The sequence below is a fragment of the Rhinopithecus roxellana genome, chromosome 18 (assembly GCF_007565055.1).
Source record: "Rhinopithecus roxellana isolate Shanxi Qingling chromosome 18, ASM756505v1, whole genome shotgun sequence".
Classification (NCBI taxonomy): domain Eukaryota; kingdom Metazoa; phylum Chordata; class Mammalia; order Primates; family Cercopithecidae; genus Rhinopithecus; species Rhinopithecus roxellana.
The window spans coordinates 68,541,681-68,562,427 of record NC_044566.1 but is presented as its reverse complement, the minus strand read 5'-3'; the positions used below and the strand labels follow the sequence as shown (position 1 = coordinate 68,562,427).

Sequence of the window (20,747 nt, the reverse complement as noted above, 5' to 3'; positions counted from 1 at the left end):
TTTTAACTGCTCAGAGTTTAATTTGGGATCCATTCAGCTAGAAACACATTCCATAGTAACTACATATCTCAATCTATTGTAAAGGATTTAGATTTTTTTTTATTTTGAAAGGATCTTTATCCTTTCAAAACATCAGAAAGTCAAGATATTTGACTAAGTAGCTAAAAATAAACTTACTTGCTTGAAAGAACACAAGTAAATTTTCAGTAAGTAATAAACACTGACCCATAGGTTACTCCGGCAATGCTGCACTTCTTGAAGTTCATGATATTGCACGTAAGCGTTCCAGTCTTGTCAGAAAAGAGATATTTCACCTAAATCAAAGAATGAAAGAAATATACATCAGGAAGTATTGAGATGCAAAGATCAACAAATGAAATCTTCCCTTCTATATTTTTCAAAACCTGTATGAAACGGGTAGATTTCCTTAAAGCAAGCAAATTAGTAACAAAAAATATATTAATACTTTAATGTTTAGACCACTTAAACCTTCTTCCATAACTAATTATATAGTCAAAGTGTACCAAAATATGCAGACGGAGCTGCAATAAGAGCTCTGACTGAAGGATATGCTACTGGTTGATATGCATTATCACTCTACACGTAACATTTCAGAAATGATGTCATGGATTAGCAAGGGAGAGGTATTAACAGAACTGCCTCCAGAGGAATCTCCAGTTTCTCAGTAGTCTTCCAAAGAGGCATCAGGACTTGCTAAGTGCTAGATATCTTCCAGAGATCCCAGAGAACTGGTCTAGGGAAGCAGTGTTTTACTGTTGTATAGAAGAGGAACTGATTACATGAATTGCTTACTCAGTAATTTTTCTTAATGATACAATATAGACAAATACACTGGGAAGTTTTTTGAAAACGATCAAAGGGACTTCAAGTATTCAAGCTCCTAAAGAAGTCAAATACTACTTCTAAATACAATATTAGTACCCTAGGGGTAATTTATACTTTAAACACATTTTTACATGCAGTAAGTCTAGGGGTATGGAAAATTTAGTAGAATCTGCCTCTTAGTTAGCAGGGATTCCTTCTGCATTCTTAAGAAAATTAAAATATCATATAAAAAATTAAAGGCCAGGTGCGGTGGCTCACACCTGTAATCCCAGCACTTTGGAACGCCAAGGCAGGCGGATCACCTGAGGTCAGGAGTTTGAGACCAGCCTGGCCAACGTGGCAAAACACCATCTCTACTAAAAATACGAAAAAAATTAGCCAGGCATGGTGGCAGGTGCCTGCAATTCCGGCCACTCAGGAGGCTGAGGCAGAAGAATCACTTGAACCCGGGAGGCAGAGGTTGCAGTGAGCTGAGATCACGATATAAACAAATCTTGCACTCCAGCCTGGGCGACAAGAGCGAAACTTTGTCTCAAAAAAAAAAAAAAAAATTAAAAATGAACATTTTGGCCGGGCGCGGTGGCTCAAGCCTGTAATCCCAGCACTTTGGGAGGCCGAGGCGGGCGGATCACAAGGTCAGGAGATTGAGACCATCCTGGCTAACACGGTGAAACCCCATCTCTACTAAAAAATACAAAAACTAGCCGGGCGAGGTGGCGGGCGCCTGTAGTCCCAGCTACTCGGGAGGCTGAGGCAGGAGAATGGCATGAACCCGGGAGGCGGAGCTTGCAGTGAGCTGAGATCTGGCCACTGCACTCCAGCCTGGGTGACAGAAAAAAATAAATAAATAAAAAATAAAAAATAAAAAAAATAAAAATAAAAATGAACATTTTGTAATAAGGGCTTATCAAGATTTGCTATCACCTTGCCTACTAAATTTTAACTTGTCCTTAAAGTCCCAACTCAAAACTTCTTCCCCATGCAAACGTTCCCCATATCCTCAATTAGGATGAATTACTGAAGCATCCACGGGTACTTTCAATCCTTGAATTATTCAGGTACAGTTCAATGACACTTGCAGACAATTATATACTGTACACTGTGCTAAACTAACAAAGGCAACCAAAGATCTTGTCTAGGGCACACCCATGCCCTCACAAAGTCTCCAGAGAGAAATGGACAGTACATCACTCACACCCCTTATTTTACTGTATTTATGTCTGGAAAGACTGTTATGGGAACATAGAAGACAGACTATCCAAGCCCGGAAAACTGGAGAAGAGTTCAAAGAGGAGGCAAATTTAGCCTGATACGCACCAAGAACTCACTGATTCTTACAGGAGAAGGATTTTACCAACAAAGGAAATGACAACGCCATTCAATGAGGATTGAAAGCCCAAGGTCCAAGGCCTGCTCTGGGTGCTGTACCCAGCCCTATGTGACCAGAGCCCCAAAGGCAGTGGGAGGATTTGTGCTCTGTGCCAAGGACATTCTCTGTAATAACAATCCATCCTATTATACTAAGAATTTAAGAGCACTTATAGAATATACACAATTTAAGGAAAGATAAAGCAAATATTAAGTAGGTTTGGAAAATTATATCAAAGAAAAAATCACCTGCTTTTTTTGTCTACAAAGATCTATTTTAATCTACAAATTTGAGCCTCAGTTTTCTGGCAATAAACTCAAAAATGATGCACAAAAACCACCACAGAATTCACTCTATCCTTGAGGAAAGAAAAACAAAGAAAGCAAGCCTACCTCCATAAGGGAGTTTTTCTAACCCTCAGATGGATGAGCCATGTCTCCTGCATTTTCACAGAGGGACACTGAGGAGCAGGGGAGATGGAACATGGTAATGTTCTTTCACCAGGCAGGGAAGCTTGGGAAGGCCAGATCTCTACAGACAACCCGAAGTCCCCAATCTGACACTGAATAACCAGGTGTCCTTTGATAAGTTACTCCTTTCCTTCTCTAGAAAATGAAGGTACAGCACCCTCCCCTTAGGGTTCCTGGTGGGTTTGAATAGGGTGTATGAAATGAAACCAAAATCTTTAACGGCAAGGCATTCAAAAGAGGTTAGTCCTCAAAAATCAACAAGTAGGACCTAATTAAATTAAAGAGCTTCTGGACAACAAAAGAAACTACCAACAGAGTAAACAGATAACCTACAGAATGGGAGAAAATATTTGCAAACTATACATCTGACAAAGGTCTCACATCCAGAATCTATAAGCAACTTAAACAATTGAACTAGCAAAAACCAAACAACCCCATTAAAAAAATGAGCAAAAGACATGAACAGACATTCTCCAAAGAAACATACAAGTGGCCAAAAAACATGAAAAAATGCTCCACATCACTAATCATCAGAGAAGTGCAATTCAAAACCGCAGTGAGATACCATCTCACACCAGTCAGAATGGGTATCATTAAAAAGTTAAAAAACAACAGACGCTGGCAATGCTGCATGGAAAAGGGAACACTTATCCACTATCGATGGGAGTGCAAATTAGTTCAGCCACTGTGGAAAGCAGTGTGCAGATTTCTCAAAGAACTTAATACAGAACTACCATCTGACCTGCAATCCTGTTACTGGATATATATTCAAAAGAAAACAAATCGCTCTACCAAAAAGACACGTTTATCACAGCACTATTCACAATAGCAAAGACATGGACTCAACCTAGATGCCCATCAACAGTGGATTGGATAAAGAAAATGTGGTACATATACACCATGGAATACACAGTCAGAAAAAAAAAAAAAAAGAAATCATGTTCTTTGCAGCAACATGCATGGAGCTGGAGGCCATTATCTTAAGTGAATTAATGCAAGAACAGAAAGCCAAATACCGTATGTTCTCACTTACTAAGTGGGAGCTAAACATTGCATACTCAAGGACATAAACATGGGAACAACTAACACTGGGGACTACTAGACGGGTTTGGGGAAAAGCAGTTGAAAAACTGTTGGGTACTAGGCTCAGGTATCTGAGAGATGGTATCATTCATACTCCAAACCTCAGCATCACATAATACACCCACATAAAACACCTGCACACGTACCCTCTGAATCAAAAATAAAAGTTGAAAAAAGAAATTAAATTAAATTAAAACATTTAAAAAGAGGTTACTCCTTACAGGAATTTCAATGTCAGACACAGACATAATGCAAAGCATAACTTAGTAAAGGCAAGAGGAGTTCCTGGGTAAAGGTGCAAAAGATACTGTTCCCTAGAATATTCCAGAGACAAAATCCAGAACATGCGAGAAATGCATGTCCTTTAAATTGGCCTCAACACGTTTTGAAGGGTTACTCCATATCTGAGTATCTTAGCCATCGTTTTCCCTGTTATTTGCTCCTGATAATACTGTTTTAAGGGTTCCAAGTGATGTTGCACTGTATTTTTTAATATTACTGTTTTTTTTTTTTTTTTTTGCAGGTTACTTCTGGGTGATATGATATGGCTGTGTCTTAAAAAGCAAGACAAAACCAAGTAACACTTATATCTAATGGCACACTCAAAAGTATTATATAGCTCTTCAGATGTTCTAGCCATGTTCAAGGAGAGGCATTTTTGCAAAATCTCTCCACGGTTCTTCTGCTAACACTCATGTCCCCTCATGCTCATGTCACCATTCCCAAAATTCCCAACGAGGCTCTTTCACCTGCCCAAGCTCTTCATTAAGGTTTGATGTCCTGGCCATGGCCGGAGTGTCGTTTCCTATATAATACATATCTGTGTCCTGAGAGAGAGAGAACAAGAGACAGGATTTCAGAAAATATATACCATTAATCCTTCATTCACATTAACACAGAAAAGAAGCTAAGAACGGGTAATTTAAAACACTTTTATTTTAATAGAAATGCTCATTTTGGCTGAGGGCAGTGGCTCACGCCTATAATCCCAGCACTTTGGGAGGCCAAGGCGGGCAGATCACGAGGTCAGGAGATCGAGACCATCCTGGCTAACACAGTGAAACCCTGTCTCTACTAAAAAAATACAAAAAAATTAGCCAGGCGTGGTGGCTGGAGCCTGTAGTCTCAGCTACTTGGGGAGGCTGACGCATGAGAATCACTTGAACTCGAGAGATGGAGGTTGCAGTGAGCTGGGATCACGCCACTTCACTCCGGCCTGGGCGACAGCGCAAGACTTCATCTCAAAAAGAAATATATATATATACACATACATATATATACACACACACATATATGATTTATATTTATATAATATATATGAGATTTGGTTTCAAGATAATCATTTCACAACCTAGACTAACTCACAATTCTGACCTTGTTGACAGGATTGCTGTGAAGATCAAATAAAAATGCATATCAAAGTGCCTGGTCTACAAACACCGGCTGCTGAAGTCCACTGCTTAAGGGCCATGGCAGTCCTTTAAAAATCTTATCTCCACCCCTACAATCAAATCCAAGTTGACTGTCACAATGAATTTTGATATGCGAGTGACCACTATAGTAAACACACCCAAGAGGCCTTTTCTTCAGCACTAACTGGATGTTAAAAGCATCAATAGCAGGTGCAGCCAGATGACAGACGCTGGCTCAGCATTCCACCCCATCATCTGACCGATCCTCACAACAACCCCTTGAATAGGAATCACTGCCCAAAAACACCCTCGCTGGTGATCCCTGGCCAGTTCTTTGTATGGCCAGTTTAAGCCCCTGGACCTAATAATGGTAAATGAACACAGTTCTTCTTTTTTGAGCGCTCAATTAAATGCCAAAAGCTGTGAAATAACATTGGAAGATAGTGACTCAACTCTGCTTTAATACTCACCCAGTTTATGAAAAGGGCTTGAGTATACTTCACAACCTCAAGAGTCACCAACAGACTGATGGGAATAAGATTGTTGTATAAAATGATGAACGTCAGCAGGTTGTATCCAAAATTATCTGAGGTGGTGTCTGTGGAAGGAAACCAGAGTATCTGAAAGGTGTTCACAACCAAAGTCTATTGGCTTATTTAGAGATTCATGTTAAAACAGTTATTGAGCACCTCCTGTATGTCAGGAACTGTGAGTTCAAAGGCTGCTTTCTGTAGGAGGCACACAGGTCCCACAATGCGACTGCACAGCAGCATGCATCTACTAAAGAGAGGCTCACAGGGCGTGGCGGGAACCAACACAGGAGGCTTTCCAATGGGAAGGCATGGTCACTGAAGGCCATCCGGAAGAAGAAACGCTGGTGTCAAGTTTTGAAGAACAGAGAAAAGAAGCAAACTTGAAAGAACGTGGAAAAGAAGACAGGCCTTTGAAATGGTTGTAAGGAATACCTACAGTCTCACTAAGGTACATGTATATTGGGGATACTCCAAAGAGCTGGAAAGATCGACAAAAGTGTGAACAAGAGAAGCAGACAAAGAGAGAGAAGTCTTGAGCCCAACTAAAGATAAGAGAAGGGATATCTGGAAGGAACAAGATCCCTAAGGATGGAACAGGACCCTAGGGGATGGAGTCCACAGCAGAGGCAGCATCAGCTCCAGGGGGAACAGAGAATGAGGCAGGGAGAGGGGGAGAAGGTCTGGGGGCGTCAAAAGGGAAGTTCTTTCCTTGACAGCCATGATCTTCTGCTTGAAGGGTAAAGTAGTGAGATCTTCTTAACTTAGCAAGAGGCTTAAGGAAAACGTTGCAACAGGGTTGAACTGGTATTAAAGCTGTCTATGAAGGGAACTAGAATGAGAATAAAGATAGGAGCAGGTTAGGATTGGAGGGAGATTGAGAATTTGTAATGGCTCCAAACTACAGTTATTGGGTTTTTTCCCCAGGAAATTACATCAAATGGTGGCAGTATGATTCCGATTTAGAGTTCTGGAGAGTGGCTGTGATGGAAAGACAAGGAGCTGGGAAGGTACAGGAGAAGCAGGCATACACTGGCCAGTAATTTTACCTTTCCACAACCCCTTCGCTTCCTACTCACTACCAAGCCTTCCACTTTTCCTGCTGGTTGCTTTTCTTCCTGACATATTACTCTGCTCTCCTGTTCTCCTGTAGAATTAAGGAGTTTCTAAATAAGATCTCTAAGTTCCAATAGTTACAAATATCTCTAAGGTATAAACAAATGTCTACCTGACAATTACAAATACGAGAAATACTAAAGAAGCTCTCCAGGATGAAAGAGATACCAGACAATAATTAAAATCCACATAAACAAAGGACCCTAGTAACGGTAATTCTATAGTATTTATAAAAGATAGTAGTATACTTATATATTCTCAATTTTAAAAAAGCAATTGCAAAAAGCATCATAAAATTGCATTGTTGAACTTATATACAGATGTAATATATGTGACCGTACAAAGGAGTGAGGAGAGAATGAAGATACATGAAGCAAAGAAATGACACCAGCTGTTAACTCAAATCCACAGGAAGAAATGAAGAGAGAGACCTGGAAATGGTAAGTAAATATGTTAATATAAAACAACCCTGACCGGGTGTGGTGGCTCACGCCTGTAATCCCAGCACTTTGGGAGGCCGAGGCGGGTGGATTGCCTGAGGTCAGGAGTTCGAGACTAGCCTGGCCAACATGGTGAAACCCTGTCTCTACTAAAAATACAAAAATTATCCAGGCATGTTGGCACATGCCTGTGGTCCCAGCTACTCAGGAGGCTGAGGCAGGAGAATCGCTTGAACCTAGGAGGTGGAGGTTGCAGTGAGCTGAGATCGCACCACTGCACTCCGGCCTGGGTGACAGAGCGAGACTCCGTCTCAAAACAACAACCACCACCACCACCAAAACAAAACAAACAAACAAACAAAAAAAAACCCTAGCAATATACTTTTTTCTTTTTTCCCTTAGCTTCTTTAAGAGACATAGATTATTATAACACTGTATTTGGAGTTGACAACACAGATAAATGGAATATAACAATGATAGCACCAAGCAGGAGAGGAAATGGAGGTACACCTGGAGTAACGTTTCTGTATTTTACTAGAATTAAGTTAGTATTAATCAAAAGTAGATTTGGATAAATTAGGAAATACATTGTAATTCCTAGGGCAACTACTAAGAAAATACTTTAACACAGAGTTTAAAATAACCATTTGGGTATAAAACAATTCCCAAATGTGCCTGTCTTCGCTTCGTCACATGATCCTAATCTCAATTCTCCTTGAAGGGCTGGCATTATGTACAGTAACCGAAGAGAACAGAAGGACGGCAGGGACACCACACATCAACCATGCCTGCAAGAACGTCTCAAGAATGGTTTTCTTCCACTGGAGCAAGCAACCCACCCCGACACTTACCCATCTTCTTGATGTACCAGTTCTTTTCGCCGTGAGACCTGTTCCAGTACAGGGCCCCCGCCGAGCTCACCAAGGCCATGACCAACAGGATGCCAAACAACACCAGGATCTGTACGTTAGTCACTTTCTCCACATTTGATCTCTTGAGAGGCGCTTTGGTTGAATTCTACACAACAGCGTTGACAGTCAGTAAGGGTCACAGAACAGATTTGGGGCAAGGGGTTGGGGGAAAGAAGGTAAAACAACCATATTTAACAACTGACAAGTAAAAGACTATTTTTTTTTTTGCCAAACAATCAATGCAGTTCGAAAGTGTACCATGCTCCTGATCAATAGCTAGTTTTAATTAACGAAGACAACATACTCTACCAGTTTAGAGTACACATTCCAACATTACATGATTTATTCTGTACTTCTTATGATTATATCATAGCTTAAAATTGTCACTTTCCTTATCTTAGAACACAACAGGCTCTAAATATAGTCCAGTTTCAAAGAAATCAGAACACTGGTAATTCAAGAGAAACTTAGAAATTCCATACCACAAAAATCTAGAGAAGACCTTCACGGTAATAGCACAGTTCTACAATAAATATACAGAGATATTTCTAAAACACATATTTTCCCTCCTGGAGCTCAGAATTTGAGGAATTAAAAAAAAATACACAAATGCATACACATCAATAATGCAAAACAGAACATTAATGGGTTTCAACATAAGTGGATGGACAAAACGTTCACTTGGAGAACTCTGAACAAGAAGCAGGAGCAGCAGGAAGAGTCAGGAAGGGGCTGGGCAGGAGAAAGCTGAGCGGCATCATGAATGATGGAGACAGCAAAGGAGAAACGGAAGGAGAATAGCAATCTTATCACAAGCTTAGCACCTGCCTTCTCACTGCTTTGGGGAAACCAGGCCAGCTGGAGCCGAGGCCAGTGTTGGCAGGAGAGTTGAGAAAGATTCATTAAAGCTGGATTCAAGAACCACTCTAGTTCAGGTGGAAAATTTGGGACTAGATCCTCCTCTCAGCCATGGGAAAGTCAGTAGAACTATTTGAGGAAGACAGTTATGCACCTGAAGTCATTTTATTAAAAAATATCTGAAGGTACTTGTGGTGGGCAAACTAATGACCCCCTCCCCCACCAGTGATGCCCACATCCTACTTGTGCGGCACTGCGAGTATGTTATATTATTGTATTTTTTGAGATGGAGTCTCACTCAGTTGCCCAGGCTGGAGTCCAGTGGTGTGATCTCAGCTCACTGCAACCTCCACCTCCTGGGTTCAAGTGATTCTCGTGCCTCACCTCCCAAGTAGCTGGGATTATAGGCACCCACCATCACGCCCGGCTAATTTTTTGTATTTTTAGTAGAGATAGCGTTTCACCATGGTGGCCAGGCTGGTCTCAAACTCCTGACCTCAGGTGATCCACTTGCCTCGGCCTCCCAAAGTGCTGGGATTACAGGCGTAAGCCACCGTGCCTGGCCTGAGTATGCTATTTCATACAGCAAAAGGGACTTTGTGGATGGGATTAAATTAAATTAACAACTGTGAGACAGGGAGCGAGTATCCTGGATCACCCAAGTGGATCCAATCTAACCACAAGGGTCATCAAAAGGGAGAACCTTTCCCAATTGTGCTCAGAGGGAGAGGTGGGGACAGAGAAACGATCAGAGAGATTCCCCTCTGAAGCCTGCAGAAAAGAGCAGCCAACATCTCGAGTTTTAGCGTAGGGAGTCTACTACTCATAGTAGACTTCTGACCTATAGAACTGCAGCATAATAACTCATGTTTTTTTAAGTCACTGAAACTATGGAATCTGTCACAGCAGCCAGAGGAAACCAGTACAGTAATACAGCAGGTTGGGGAAGGAGACACTGAAGAGAGGAAAGCCACAGGGGAATTATTTATAATCCATTCCTGGAGGTGAAATAATTCCTGACTTAAATTAGAAGCCAGGAATTGGACAGGAAGAGGCTCACAGCATGAGCCTGTAGGTCTCCTTCCATGAATCACCGGCCCGGGCTTTTTTTTTTTTTTTTTTTTTTGAGACGGAGTTTCGCCCTGTCACCCAAGCTGGAGTGCAGTGGCGTGATCTGGGCTCACTGCAACCTCTGCCTCCCAGGTTCAAGTGATTCTTCTGTCTCAGCCTCCCAAGTAGCTGGGATTACAGGGGTGTGCCACCACACCTGACTAATTTTTTGTATTTTTAGTAGAGATAGGGTTTCACCACGTTAGCCAGGATGGTCTCGATCTCCTGACCTCATGATCCACCCGCCTCGGCCTCTCAAAGTGCTGGGATTACAGGTGGGAGCCATTGCACCCAGCCAGGCCCAGGCTTTTAGGAGACAACACTGATGTGCCAAGTTTGGATAATCTGAAAGTTTGTAAGGGCACTAACCATAAAAATGGTACCTTGTGACAAACTCAAGTCAGCATTCTTCTTCACTAGTCTCCATGGATGTGATCATTAAAAGAGCTAGGATGACAACGTCTCCAAAGATAAGAATGCAAATAAAGTCACAATGTGAAAATAAAACTGAGATGAAAGCATGAGGCAATTCACTCCTAAGCTCCGAGAAAAATGTATACCACATCACTGAAATTGTTATTTGAATTCTATTAGCAAACCAAAAATACTATTTCCCGATAGTTTTCTTTGGGGGTAGAGGAGTTGGGAGATTGTACTGGTGATTCTGAAAAGCTAAGTCCTTTAAATATTTAAACAACACAGCAGCTTTTTTCCTTTATTTCTACTTTTTTCCCTTTTACTTTATCTCCCTAAATTATTCATCCTTTATGGACTTTAAAAAAAAAATTCCTCAGGAGTCTAAATGGAAATCCATTAGTAAAAGCCAACTTATCATCAATCAAATACTACATCAAGGTCAACTGAGACGACACATCCAGGTCTGGCCTCATGGTAAGGGCCGGCAGGCCAGGTCCAGGACTGGTCATCCTAACTCTTAAAAATGAAGCATGATCTCATCATTCTTAATAAATATTCACTAAATGTACAGGCAGGAAAAAATTACCATAAACCTCATTTCTATACTGCATTTGTTATTGACTTCTGCTCTTTTTCAGTGGCTGAATTCTGGCCAATTAGGAGGATTAGAAAACTTTATCTTTCGTCTAACAGAAGAGGAGCAATCCCAGATCTTCAAGCTTCAACATGTACACTTTGTGGAAAGTCAACCTCAGCCTACTGACTCCCATCCCCTGAACATTTTTACTTGCAATGATCAATGATGAGGTTTTGTTTTTTTGTTTTTTGTTTGTTTGTTTGTTCTTTGGAGACAGAGTCTCATTTTGTCACCTGGCTGGAGTGCAGTGGCACGATCTTGGCACACTGCAACCTCCACCTCCCAGGTTCAAGCTATTCTTGTGCCTCAGCCTCCACAGCAGCTGGAACCACAGGTGCACACCACCACACCCAGCTAATTTTTTGTATTTTTAGTAGAGACAGGGGGGTCTCACCATGTTGCCCAGGGTGGTCTTGAACTCCTGAGGTCAGGCAATCTGCCCACCTCAGCCTCCCAATGTGCTAGGATTACAGGTGTGAGCCACTGCACCTGGCCCAGTGATGAGCTTTTAATGTTAAATTCCCACAGGCATTATAAGTTCTTCCATAAAATTCTTAAAGAACCTGGCTACTTCTGTGTCATGGAATTATAAATAGAAACAGGTCAAAATGTCAGACTTTGAAAAAGCTAAAATCAGATCTGTATCTTAGATATTGTATTCCCTCCTGAGGAAACAGGCAATTGAATTCTAGTTAGAAAAAGCTGTCCCCAACCGTTTCGGCGCCAGGTACTGGCTTCATGGAAGACAATTTTTCCACAGACTTGGGTGGAGATGGTTTTGGGGTGATTCAAGTGCATCACATTTATTGTGCACTTTAATTCTATGACTCTTACATTGTAGTGTATAACGAAATAATTACACAGCTCACTATAATGCAGAATCAGTGGGAGCCCCGAGCTTGTTTTCCTGCAACTAGACAGTCCCATCTGTGGGTGATGGGAGACACTGACAGATCACTGGGCATTGGATTCTCACAAGGAATGAGAAACCTAGATCCCTTGTGTACGCAGTTCGCAACAGAGTTCATGCTCCCACGAGAATCTGATGCCACCGCTGATTGACAGGAGGCGGAGCTCAGGCAGTAATGTGAGGGATGGGGAGCTGCTGCAAATACAGATGAAGCTTCGCTAGCTTGCTTGCCACTCTCCTCCTGCTGTGGGGCCTGATTCTTCACAGGCCACAGACTGGTACCAGTCCATGGCTTGGGGCCTGGGGACACCTGGGTGACACTGACTCTGGAGTTTGACTGTTCGTGTTTTGTTTCTTTTATTTGTTTATTTATTTATTTATTTATTTATTTATTTTTGAGATGGAGTCTGGCTCTGTCGCCTAGGCTGGAGGGCAGCAGCACAATCTTGGCTCACTGCAACCTCTGCCTTCTAGGTTCAGGCAATTCTCCTGCCTCGGCCTCCTGAGTAGCTGGGATTACAGGTGTGCACCATCATGCCCAGCTAATTTTTGTATTTTTAGTAGAGAGAGGGTTTCACCATGTTGGCCAGGCTGGTCTCGAACTCCTGACCTCAAGTGATCTACCCGCCTCGGCCTCCCAAAGTGCTGGAATTACAGGCATGAGCCGCTGCACCCGGCCAGACTGCCCGTGTTTTGAATCCTACTAGTTTTGTAAGCTTGGGTTACTCTATGCCACAAGCCTCCTCATCTATAAAATGAGCACAATACTACCTAGTCATTGTGAGGAATAAATGAGTTGATATATGTGCATCACTCAGAATAGTGCATGATTTGTTGTAATTATGTTTGCTGTAATTAGTGTGATAATCTCTCTTTTTCCCATTGAATCAACCAACAGAAATAATAGACATAAATATTTCTACAGGTAAGTAAACTAAACATGAACTGAAGGAACCTTGAAGGAAAAAAGGCATTGAGGTGAGAGACTTTAAAAAAAAAAAAAAACGGTAGAAGAACCCAAAGGCAATTGAGTTTCCTCTCTGTGGTCAAGTAGCACAAGCACAGACAAACTGTTATTTCACAAACAGGATGGCTTCCAGCTATGTGTGTTATATTATATTCCTTTTGAAAGCTCATTATTTTTACCTGTTGTTTCAGCCCTAAAGGTACAGCAGGTCTGGCACAGATGTTTCTGGGGTTTTCCATCATTCTATACAAGAGCAGTCAACAAGCAAGAAGCCTTGCAAAGAGGTTTCTCACCCCTAGGGGCAAGGAAAAGTGCCCCTCACACTCACCGAATGCAAACTCAGTGCATGCCTTACTCACTGAAGAGAAGACGGGAGCGTGTTAAAGGATCATTTAACTCATGTAATATTGTTTTTCTAGAGCAAAAACTCTAGAAAGTTGGTAATACATTGTATTACCAATGTATGCTCCAGAAAAACAATATTACAACCTGCAAAAAAAAAACACCCAGTGTATAAGAAATGTTGGAAAGTGCTTAAATTTATAATATGCACAATCTTAAAAGTAGTATTGGGGCCTTGACCAAATGTGAGCTAACTACCCATGACCTCTCAGCCACTTCATCACAAAAAACAGAAGTAGGCTGGGAACTGTGGCTCATGCCTGTAATCCCAACACTTTGGGAAGCCAAGGTGGGTGGATCGCTTGAGTTCAGAAGTTTAAGACCATCCTGGGCAACATGGTGAAACCCCGTCTCCACAAAAATACAAAAATTAGCCGGGCCTGGTGGCATGTGCCTATAGTCCCAGCTACTCAGGAGGCTGAGGTGGGAGGATGGCTTGAGCCTGGGAGGCTGAGGTTGCAGTGAGCCAAGATCGCGCCACCACACTCCAGCCTGGACAACAAAGCCAGACCTTGTCTCAAAAAACAAACAAAAAGCCAGAAGTAGTGATTTGTGGTTAGCAGAGCTCCCAAAGTGTTCAGCAAGGGTTACTGACACTGCACTATGGGAGTTAAAGGATACTTTCTAGGTGGCAGGGTACTAAACTCTTTTTATTTTTTTTGAAATGGGGTCTCACTATGTCGCCCAGGCTGGTCTCAAACTCCTGGTCCCAAGTGATCCACCCATCTCAGCCTCCTGAGTTCCTGCATGGCTACAGCACTAAACTATTCATCAAGATAAATTCTCCACATGCAGGCCGCTCAGAAAAAATAAACTTAAAGCATTCCAGTCAGCCCTTGTAAATGGATAAGGACCTAGGAGGGGCAATGGATCAAGCACACCTTAGATGCACTAAATAATCCTGATCCACCCAGGAGCTGCCTCTCAGTGTTCACCAACTCTTCATTTTCCTAGCTGCCGTGGGGCCCTCCCGCCTTGCTTCAACACACAAGCTCTGCAACAGGCCACTGCGCCTAGGCCCTACCCTTCCAGCTCCTGAACTTCCCTCTGCACTCCCACTCCCTAAGAGCGATCTCCTCCTTGCCTCACACAGTCAAGGACATGCCTCCTTTGAGCACCCCCAAGCAGAGGGTGCGCCAGTAGACATCTGCATCCTTTGGCCTCTGAGGGTAGTATTCCCGGATGTATATTCAAGACCTGGTAATACTTCTGGACCTTTACTCCTTGGATGCCATGTTAAAAAAAAAAAAAAAAAAAAAAACTCATTCATTTGGCTACACTATCGACCTCTCAGTTGCTCCCCATCACTCACTGAAGTCTTGACAACTGGCTCATGGCATTCTTCTCTGGCCCAGCCTCACCATTATCCCATCTTCAGAATCACAGCGCTGACCCATCAAATACCTTAGTCTCTCATATCCTTACTTGTCAACATCGAATGGCCTTCAACAGCTCTGCCTTTGACTTCTGCTCGCACGGGTCACTCCCAGGTCTCCCATGTGAGAAACTCTCTACCCCCGAAATACAAAGACAAGATGCTACCCACTGATCAGCCTGTCATTCAGCAACTCCAACAACCCTCTTCAACTTCAGGGAGTCTCTCAACCCTTCTAATCCCATCTGTCCTCCCTGTCTTCAACGTGTTTACTAGCTGGGGTGGCCACCAGGGTCTACTGCTTCATCTCCTCTAATACTTACCTCTTTCATCTGACTATCATTTGACCTCAAAGAGGAGATCAACCCAACAGTCTCTCTTCCCTAGCTTGATATCTAAACTGTGCTTCTGCCAGGGGAATCATTTTTAGCATGCAGTCAACTGGCTTCCAACCTAGGTTGAATGACCCTCCTACACACACTGACAGCACTTAGTAATGACACACATTCCAGTGTTTCTCTCTCTACTTTGTCATTCTATATTATTCCTTATCCCGACTGGCTCCCCGAGGTAAGCCTGGGCCTTTCACTATTGCACCTATATGGTCTAGCACTGGACTTGGTATGTGGTCGCTAAATATTTTTAAATCATACAGCCAAATGTGCATTGTAGAAGTTACACAAAAGAACAGAGAAGCTGAAAAGCCAATTCTCATTAATAGCCACCATTAGCAAAAATAAGATGCCAAGTGATACCAAAGAAATGTAAGAAATGACATAGAGGGACACTGATTTATGTAGAATTTCAAAAGCTGTCTGGCAAAATACGTCATAATATTAACGTGACCTATAAATTCACAAACAATTTTTTAAAAAACATTAACAGGGAAAAAGAGCAAAATTATTTTAACTTCATTTTTCTTTGGTATATGAAAAATAAACAGTTCAAAAATAACTGATTTTAAAGTGTCTAAAGTTCAGTTAAATAAGACAATTTGCTATAAAATTCTACTTAATGGGATAAAGAGAAGAATTAGAAAGAGAAATTTAAAAGTTAGAACTAATCCCCACTTAAGTCCAGAAGATAAAATAAGTTAGAATTGATTGTTCCCCTAATCCAGAAAACAAAGACCATTTGAATTTCCGGCATAAGGTAACAAATATCAGATTATCTAGAAGAAGCTACCAAAGGAACTAAATAAAATAAAGGCAGTTTCTTTCCCAATGTAGGTTCACAGACAAACTCGAACTTCCTAATGCAACATCTGCATTTTCCACCTTCCAGTCAATAAAAGCAGAAAGAAGGAAAGAAAAAGACTGAAATCAGCAGAGAACTGTTTTACCTGCATGAGTTTGGTGTCGTGCCCAGTATAAACAACTATGCCAAAGACCCACTGAGTATTTCTAAGCTGCGTGCCTCTTAATAAGATCTGGTCAGGCCCCAGGGCAACAAGGCTAAAAATAAAAATAAAAATAAACGACAGTTAATGATAGTCTGGAAAATGACCATGAGTTTTCCCCTTAAACATGAACCCACAATAAATCAAATGTTCCCTTTGCTCCAATTTGAACTACTTCACTGAGAAACAGGCAACAAAGGTCACCACTGGTTTAATCTACCCCAGAAGGACCCATAGAACGTTTTATTTTACATTCATCACTACAGGAACAAAAATGTTTTTTCTATAAAACGTTACGGGGAATTATATCTTTCATGATCCTGTTATGGAACTCAACACCCAGAAAGGAAGCTGCTAAAATAATCCCTGAAGCTGATTCATTTGTAATAAGTATTATTATTGGAAGCACTACTATTGTTGCTATTTGTAAAATAAATCTAGTGTATTTTACAGACTATTATTAGAAGGAAGTACAATGTTAAAAAGCAGCAACCTATCATAGTATCAATTTTTTAAAGGATGACTTAATGAGTAAATAAAGACCTGAGTGATAATTGAGAAATTCAAAATGGGGAACCCGTAGAATAGCTCTGTATGCTAAACGAAACCAAGAAGCAGTCACACTTAGTTGTCGTATTTACAATCATTTGGGTTGATTCCCATAATCAGGTTCTTCCAAGCTTTGGGTCGTCAAAATATAAAGGCCACCCCAAGAGGCTGGGTTACAGGGTTGGGGGTGCACTGGCCAGAGGCACAAGACAAAAGATGGCCAGAAGGTAGAAACTGCTCCCCAACATCAGAACAAAAGACAACTCCGGAACAACATAACAAATGCCAGAAGGACAAAGATAACAGAATATAGACAGGAGGGCACTGAATATTCTAAAGGAAGAATAAGCGTTCATTTCACTCAACTTCCTAAAAACAAACAAATGCTCCTTAGAAGAAGGTTAGCAAACACACACACACACACACACATTTCTGTAACAAGTGTATTAGCTTGTATACACCTCAGATAACTCTCCTATGCTTTTCTGGACAAGTTTAGGCAGCTAAAACCATTTCTCCTGCCTGGCAGAGAACAGGCACAGAAAGAATATGCCACAAGCTTTGAGCCTCATCTGAGGCCCTTGGGCTCAGGGTTTTTTTCTTAAATTTAAGGAAGCCTTCAAATTAATGGAAAGGGTATGAAATCTCACTGTTCTGAAATATTACAAAACTAGGAAACAAACATCTTTTCCAAAGCTCCAGTAATTCTTAGTCACATAGTTTAAAAGACAATGAAGAAAAGACATGTAATACCTTTTCCCATCTAAGTTCAAGTTTCCAGTGAAGTCATAGAGGTGGCGGTTGGGCCCTTCACACTCTATAGTTCCAGATAACTTCATCAGAACTTCACGTGTTTGCATGTCAGCAGTGTGACTCAAACCCTGCAAGATTAAACCAAAGGAGGAAGTCAAACACAGTCTTCTGTGCTTAGGGACACCATTCAGCATCCCTATGGTTAATCGAAAAGAAAAATAAGGCATCTCCAGTGCAATAATTTGGGGGGCTAACAAGTCAAACTGTCATCCCCTCAAGGCAGACTTTGCCAGTAGCTTTTGCCACAACGATCTAATGCAAAAGTGGCAAAAGCATGTTATGAAGCTGAAAGTTAAGATTCTACTACTGTGCTGGAGACATCCGTGCACAAGTAAGAATTAACACACCCCAGTACCTCACAGCAAGTATAATCTACTAGCTGTACTCTAACACTGGTCATAAAGATAGAATAGAGTAGCCCTTCAATATTTTACACTATCTAGCACTCTTCTCTTTTTCTTTAACAGACAGGATCTCACTCTGTCCCCCAGGCTGGAGTGCAGTGATGCAATCATTGTTCACTGCAGCCTCAAAATCCTGGGTTCAAGTGATCCTTCCACCTCAGCCTCCTAAGTAGCTGGGACTACAGGTACATGCCATCATGCCCAGCTATTTTTAAAGTTTTTTGTAGAGATAGGGTCTTGCTATGTTGCCCAGGCTGTAACTCTTCTTTAAATGGAAAAAAAAAAAAGTCTAAAGCAAATATCTACAGTAGAAAAGAAAGATATATGGACAGAATTGCTGAATTCAACTTTAAGCAGCAAACATTTTTTAAGTGTCAAAATGCTTAAAATGTTCATATGTTAAAGACCATTCTTCATTCTTGACTGGGTGCAGTGGCTCACGCCTGTAATCCCAGCACTTTGGGAGGCCAAAGCAGGTGGCTCGCTTGAGTTCAGGAGTTTGAGACCAGCCTGGCCAACATGGTGAAACTCCGTCTCTACTAAAAAAATATAAAAATTAAGCCAGGTGTAGTAGCATGAATCTGTAGTCCCAACTACTCAGGAGGCTGAGGTGGAAGAATCACTTGAACCCAGGAGGCAGAGACTGTGGTGAGCCGAAGTCGCATCACTGCACTCCAGCCTGGGCAACAGAGCAAGGCTCCATCTCAAAAAAAAAAAAAGAACCAGAAAAACACTATTCGTAATTCTAGAATTAAAATAAATGGTAAGAATAGTTTTCTTTAAGGCATGGAAGTTTTGTATCTAATTATATCACCCTCTAGGATTAGAATCTTTATTAAACAATGATGTAAACTGGGGTACCTGGAGCTTTTCTGCTCCATTTGTCCACTAAGCTGTGCCCTTCCCAGCTGCTCAGCTTCGCTGAGATGTCCCCTTTCTCCAGCATCACAGGCAGAGAGCTCAATAAGACGCTATATGAAGGCCTGACACCCTTTGAGACCTAGAGTTTGACGCAGCCTGCTTTTTCCAGCTCTCCACATATTCTCTCTCATCATAAATGGCATATTCTTCCCATAGATTCCATTAAGGCTAAGGTATAACCCTTTGTGGCTGAATATTTTATTTCTCTAGAAAAAGATGTGTGGGGACCACATTTGCAGCTGTGTCTACCATAACAACACAAGTCATCAGAGGTGACATTACCTGACGTATTTTAAGGTTCGTCTCCCCATCCAGATTAGCTGTTTCAACATAACACATTGCCTGAGGTTCACTAAGGAGAGAGAAAAAAAGAGCCAAGTTTCATAAGGTCCTTTCCACAAATTCACAGCTTAGAAAATCTCCATCATGGAATCTATGTCTGCTGATTGGCCCTTCAAAATAAATTGTTATAAATAACCACTACAGTAGGAGTAATGGATGAAAAAGGAAACACACACTCATCTTTGGGACTCAGCACGAGTACAGAGTCATTTGCCCAGATGATCTCCCCTTGTGAGCCCCACATAGTGACTGCTGAGCCTCAAGAAGATAGGGAAGAACTGAAGATGAAAGAGAAGGGAAAACACGTGATGTCCCCACTCAGACCCAACCACTGGGTTCAGGCAGTCCTTCAAGTCTGGGGCTGGGCCTGACCGAAAAGGCTGCCCAAGGCATGGCCAGTAGAAACACACATTTTTTGAAGAAAACAGCAGCCAGGGGAGTTGAAGGATCAACGTATAGGCTTGGCAAGGCTTTGCTTCTATGCCATTTTTACAATCTTAAGGCCAACTTTTTAATCAAAACACCTAGCATTAAAGACAGAAAACTCAAAGAATAAAAATAAGCATAACAGATATTATACTTCTATTTCTAATCTTTGAGTTTAGCTACATTGACATAGTTAGTGATTAACCACCCTCTGCCTCAAAAACTAGAAAAAAAACACTAAAGTAAAATCCCCTAGCACTGCCTTTATGGGCTCTAAGGCCTTAGCAAATTGTTTAGTCTCTCTGTATCTCAGTCTTGTCATGTACAAAGGAAGTCTATCCAGGGTTATTGGGAAGATTAAGTGGGACAACTTCCTCAACAGGCTGTTTGGCACACACACAGCACACACTCAGACACTAATAGTGAGCATGCTGGAAACATGATGTCAGCTCAAGCAACCCCGTATTATGACCAAGTCAAAAAAAAAAAAAAACAAAAAACTGGCTGGGCACTGTGGCTCACGCTTGTAAGCCCAGCACTTTGAGAAGACGAGGCAGGAGGATTGCTTGAGGCCAGGAGTTCCAGAATCAGCTTGGTCAACGTCTACAAAAAAATTTTTTAAATTAGCCAGGCGTGGTGGCATGCACCTGTAGTCCCAGCTACTCAGGAAGCTGAGATGGGAGGATCACTTGAGCCCAGGAGTTTGAACTTACAGTGAGTTATAACCGAGCCACTGCACTTCAGCCTGGGTGATGGAGTAAGACCTTGTCTCCAAAACAAAACACGCACACACACACACACACACACACACACACTAAATTTTCTAGGGTCACAGCCAAGACTTAAAGTCCGAACTACCAAGTGATGAATACTTTAATATTTCTAAGAGATTCTTTGTTGTCAATGAATAGGGACAAATACAAATCCTGCCCTGTGTTATTGGTTCTTTCTCCCCCTCCATAGGCCTGGGGTCCTATTTTTAAATCTATTATCTCAAGCAGAAAATTAATGCTTAGGCTTAAAATCCAATGAGTGATTAA

The 20,747-nt window shown here is 41.6% G+C and overlaps 1 protein-coding gene across 2 annotated transcripts in view; it reads right to left on the bottom strand.

Moving 5' to 3' along the window:
- The window catches only part of ATP8A2 (ATPase phospholipid transporting 8A2), a 651,836-nt gene that overhangs the window by 462,054 nt on the left and 169,035 nt on the right, over window positions 1-20,747 (bottom strand). For both annotated transcript variants that reach the window (XM_030922372.1, XM_030922373.1), the window contains exons 8-14: window positions 19,222-19,291; window positions 17,555-17,682; window positions 16,196-16,307; window positions 8,118-8,283; window positions 5,651-5,778; window positions 4,518-4,595; window positions 226-314 (exon numbers count right to left, since the gene is read on the bottom strand). In XM_030922372.1, the coding sequence (XP_030778232.1) occupies window positions 226-314; window positions 4,518-4,595; window positions 5,651-5,778; window positions 8,118-8,283; window positions 16,196-16,307; window positions 17,555-17,682; window positions 19,222-19,291 (771 nt within the window). The remainder of the gene's footprint in view (window positions 1-225; window positions 315-4,517; window positions 4,596-5,650; window positions 5,779-8,117; window positions 8,284-16,195; window positions 16,308-17,554; window positions 17,683-19,221; window positions 19,292-20,747) is intronic.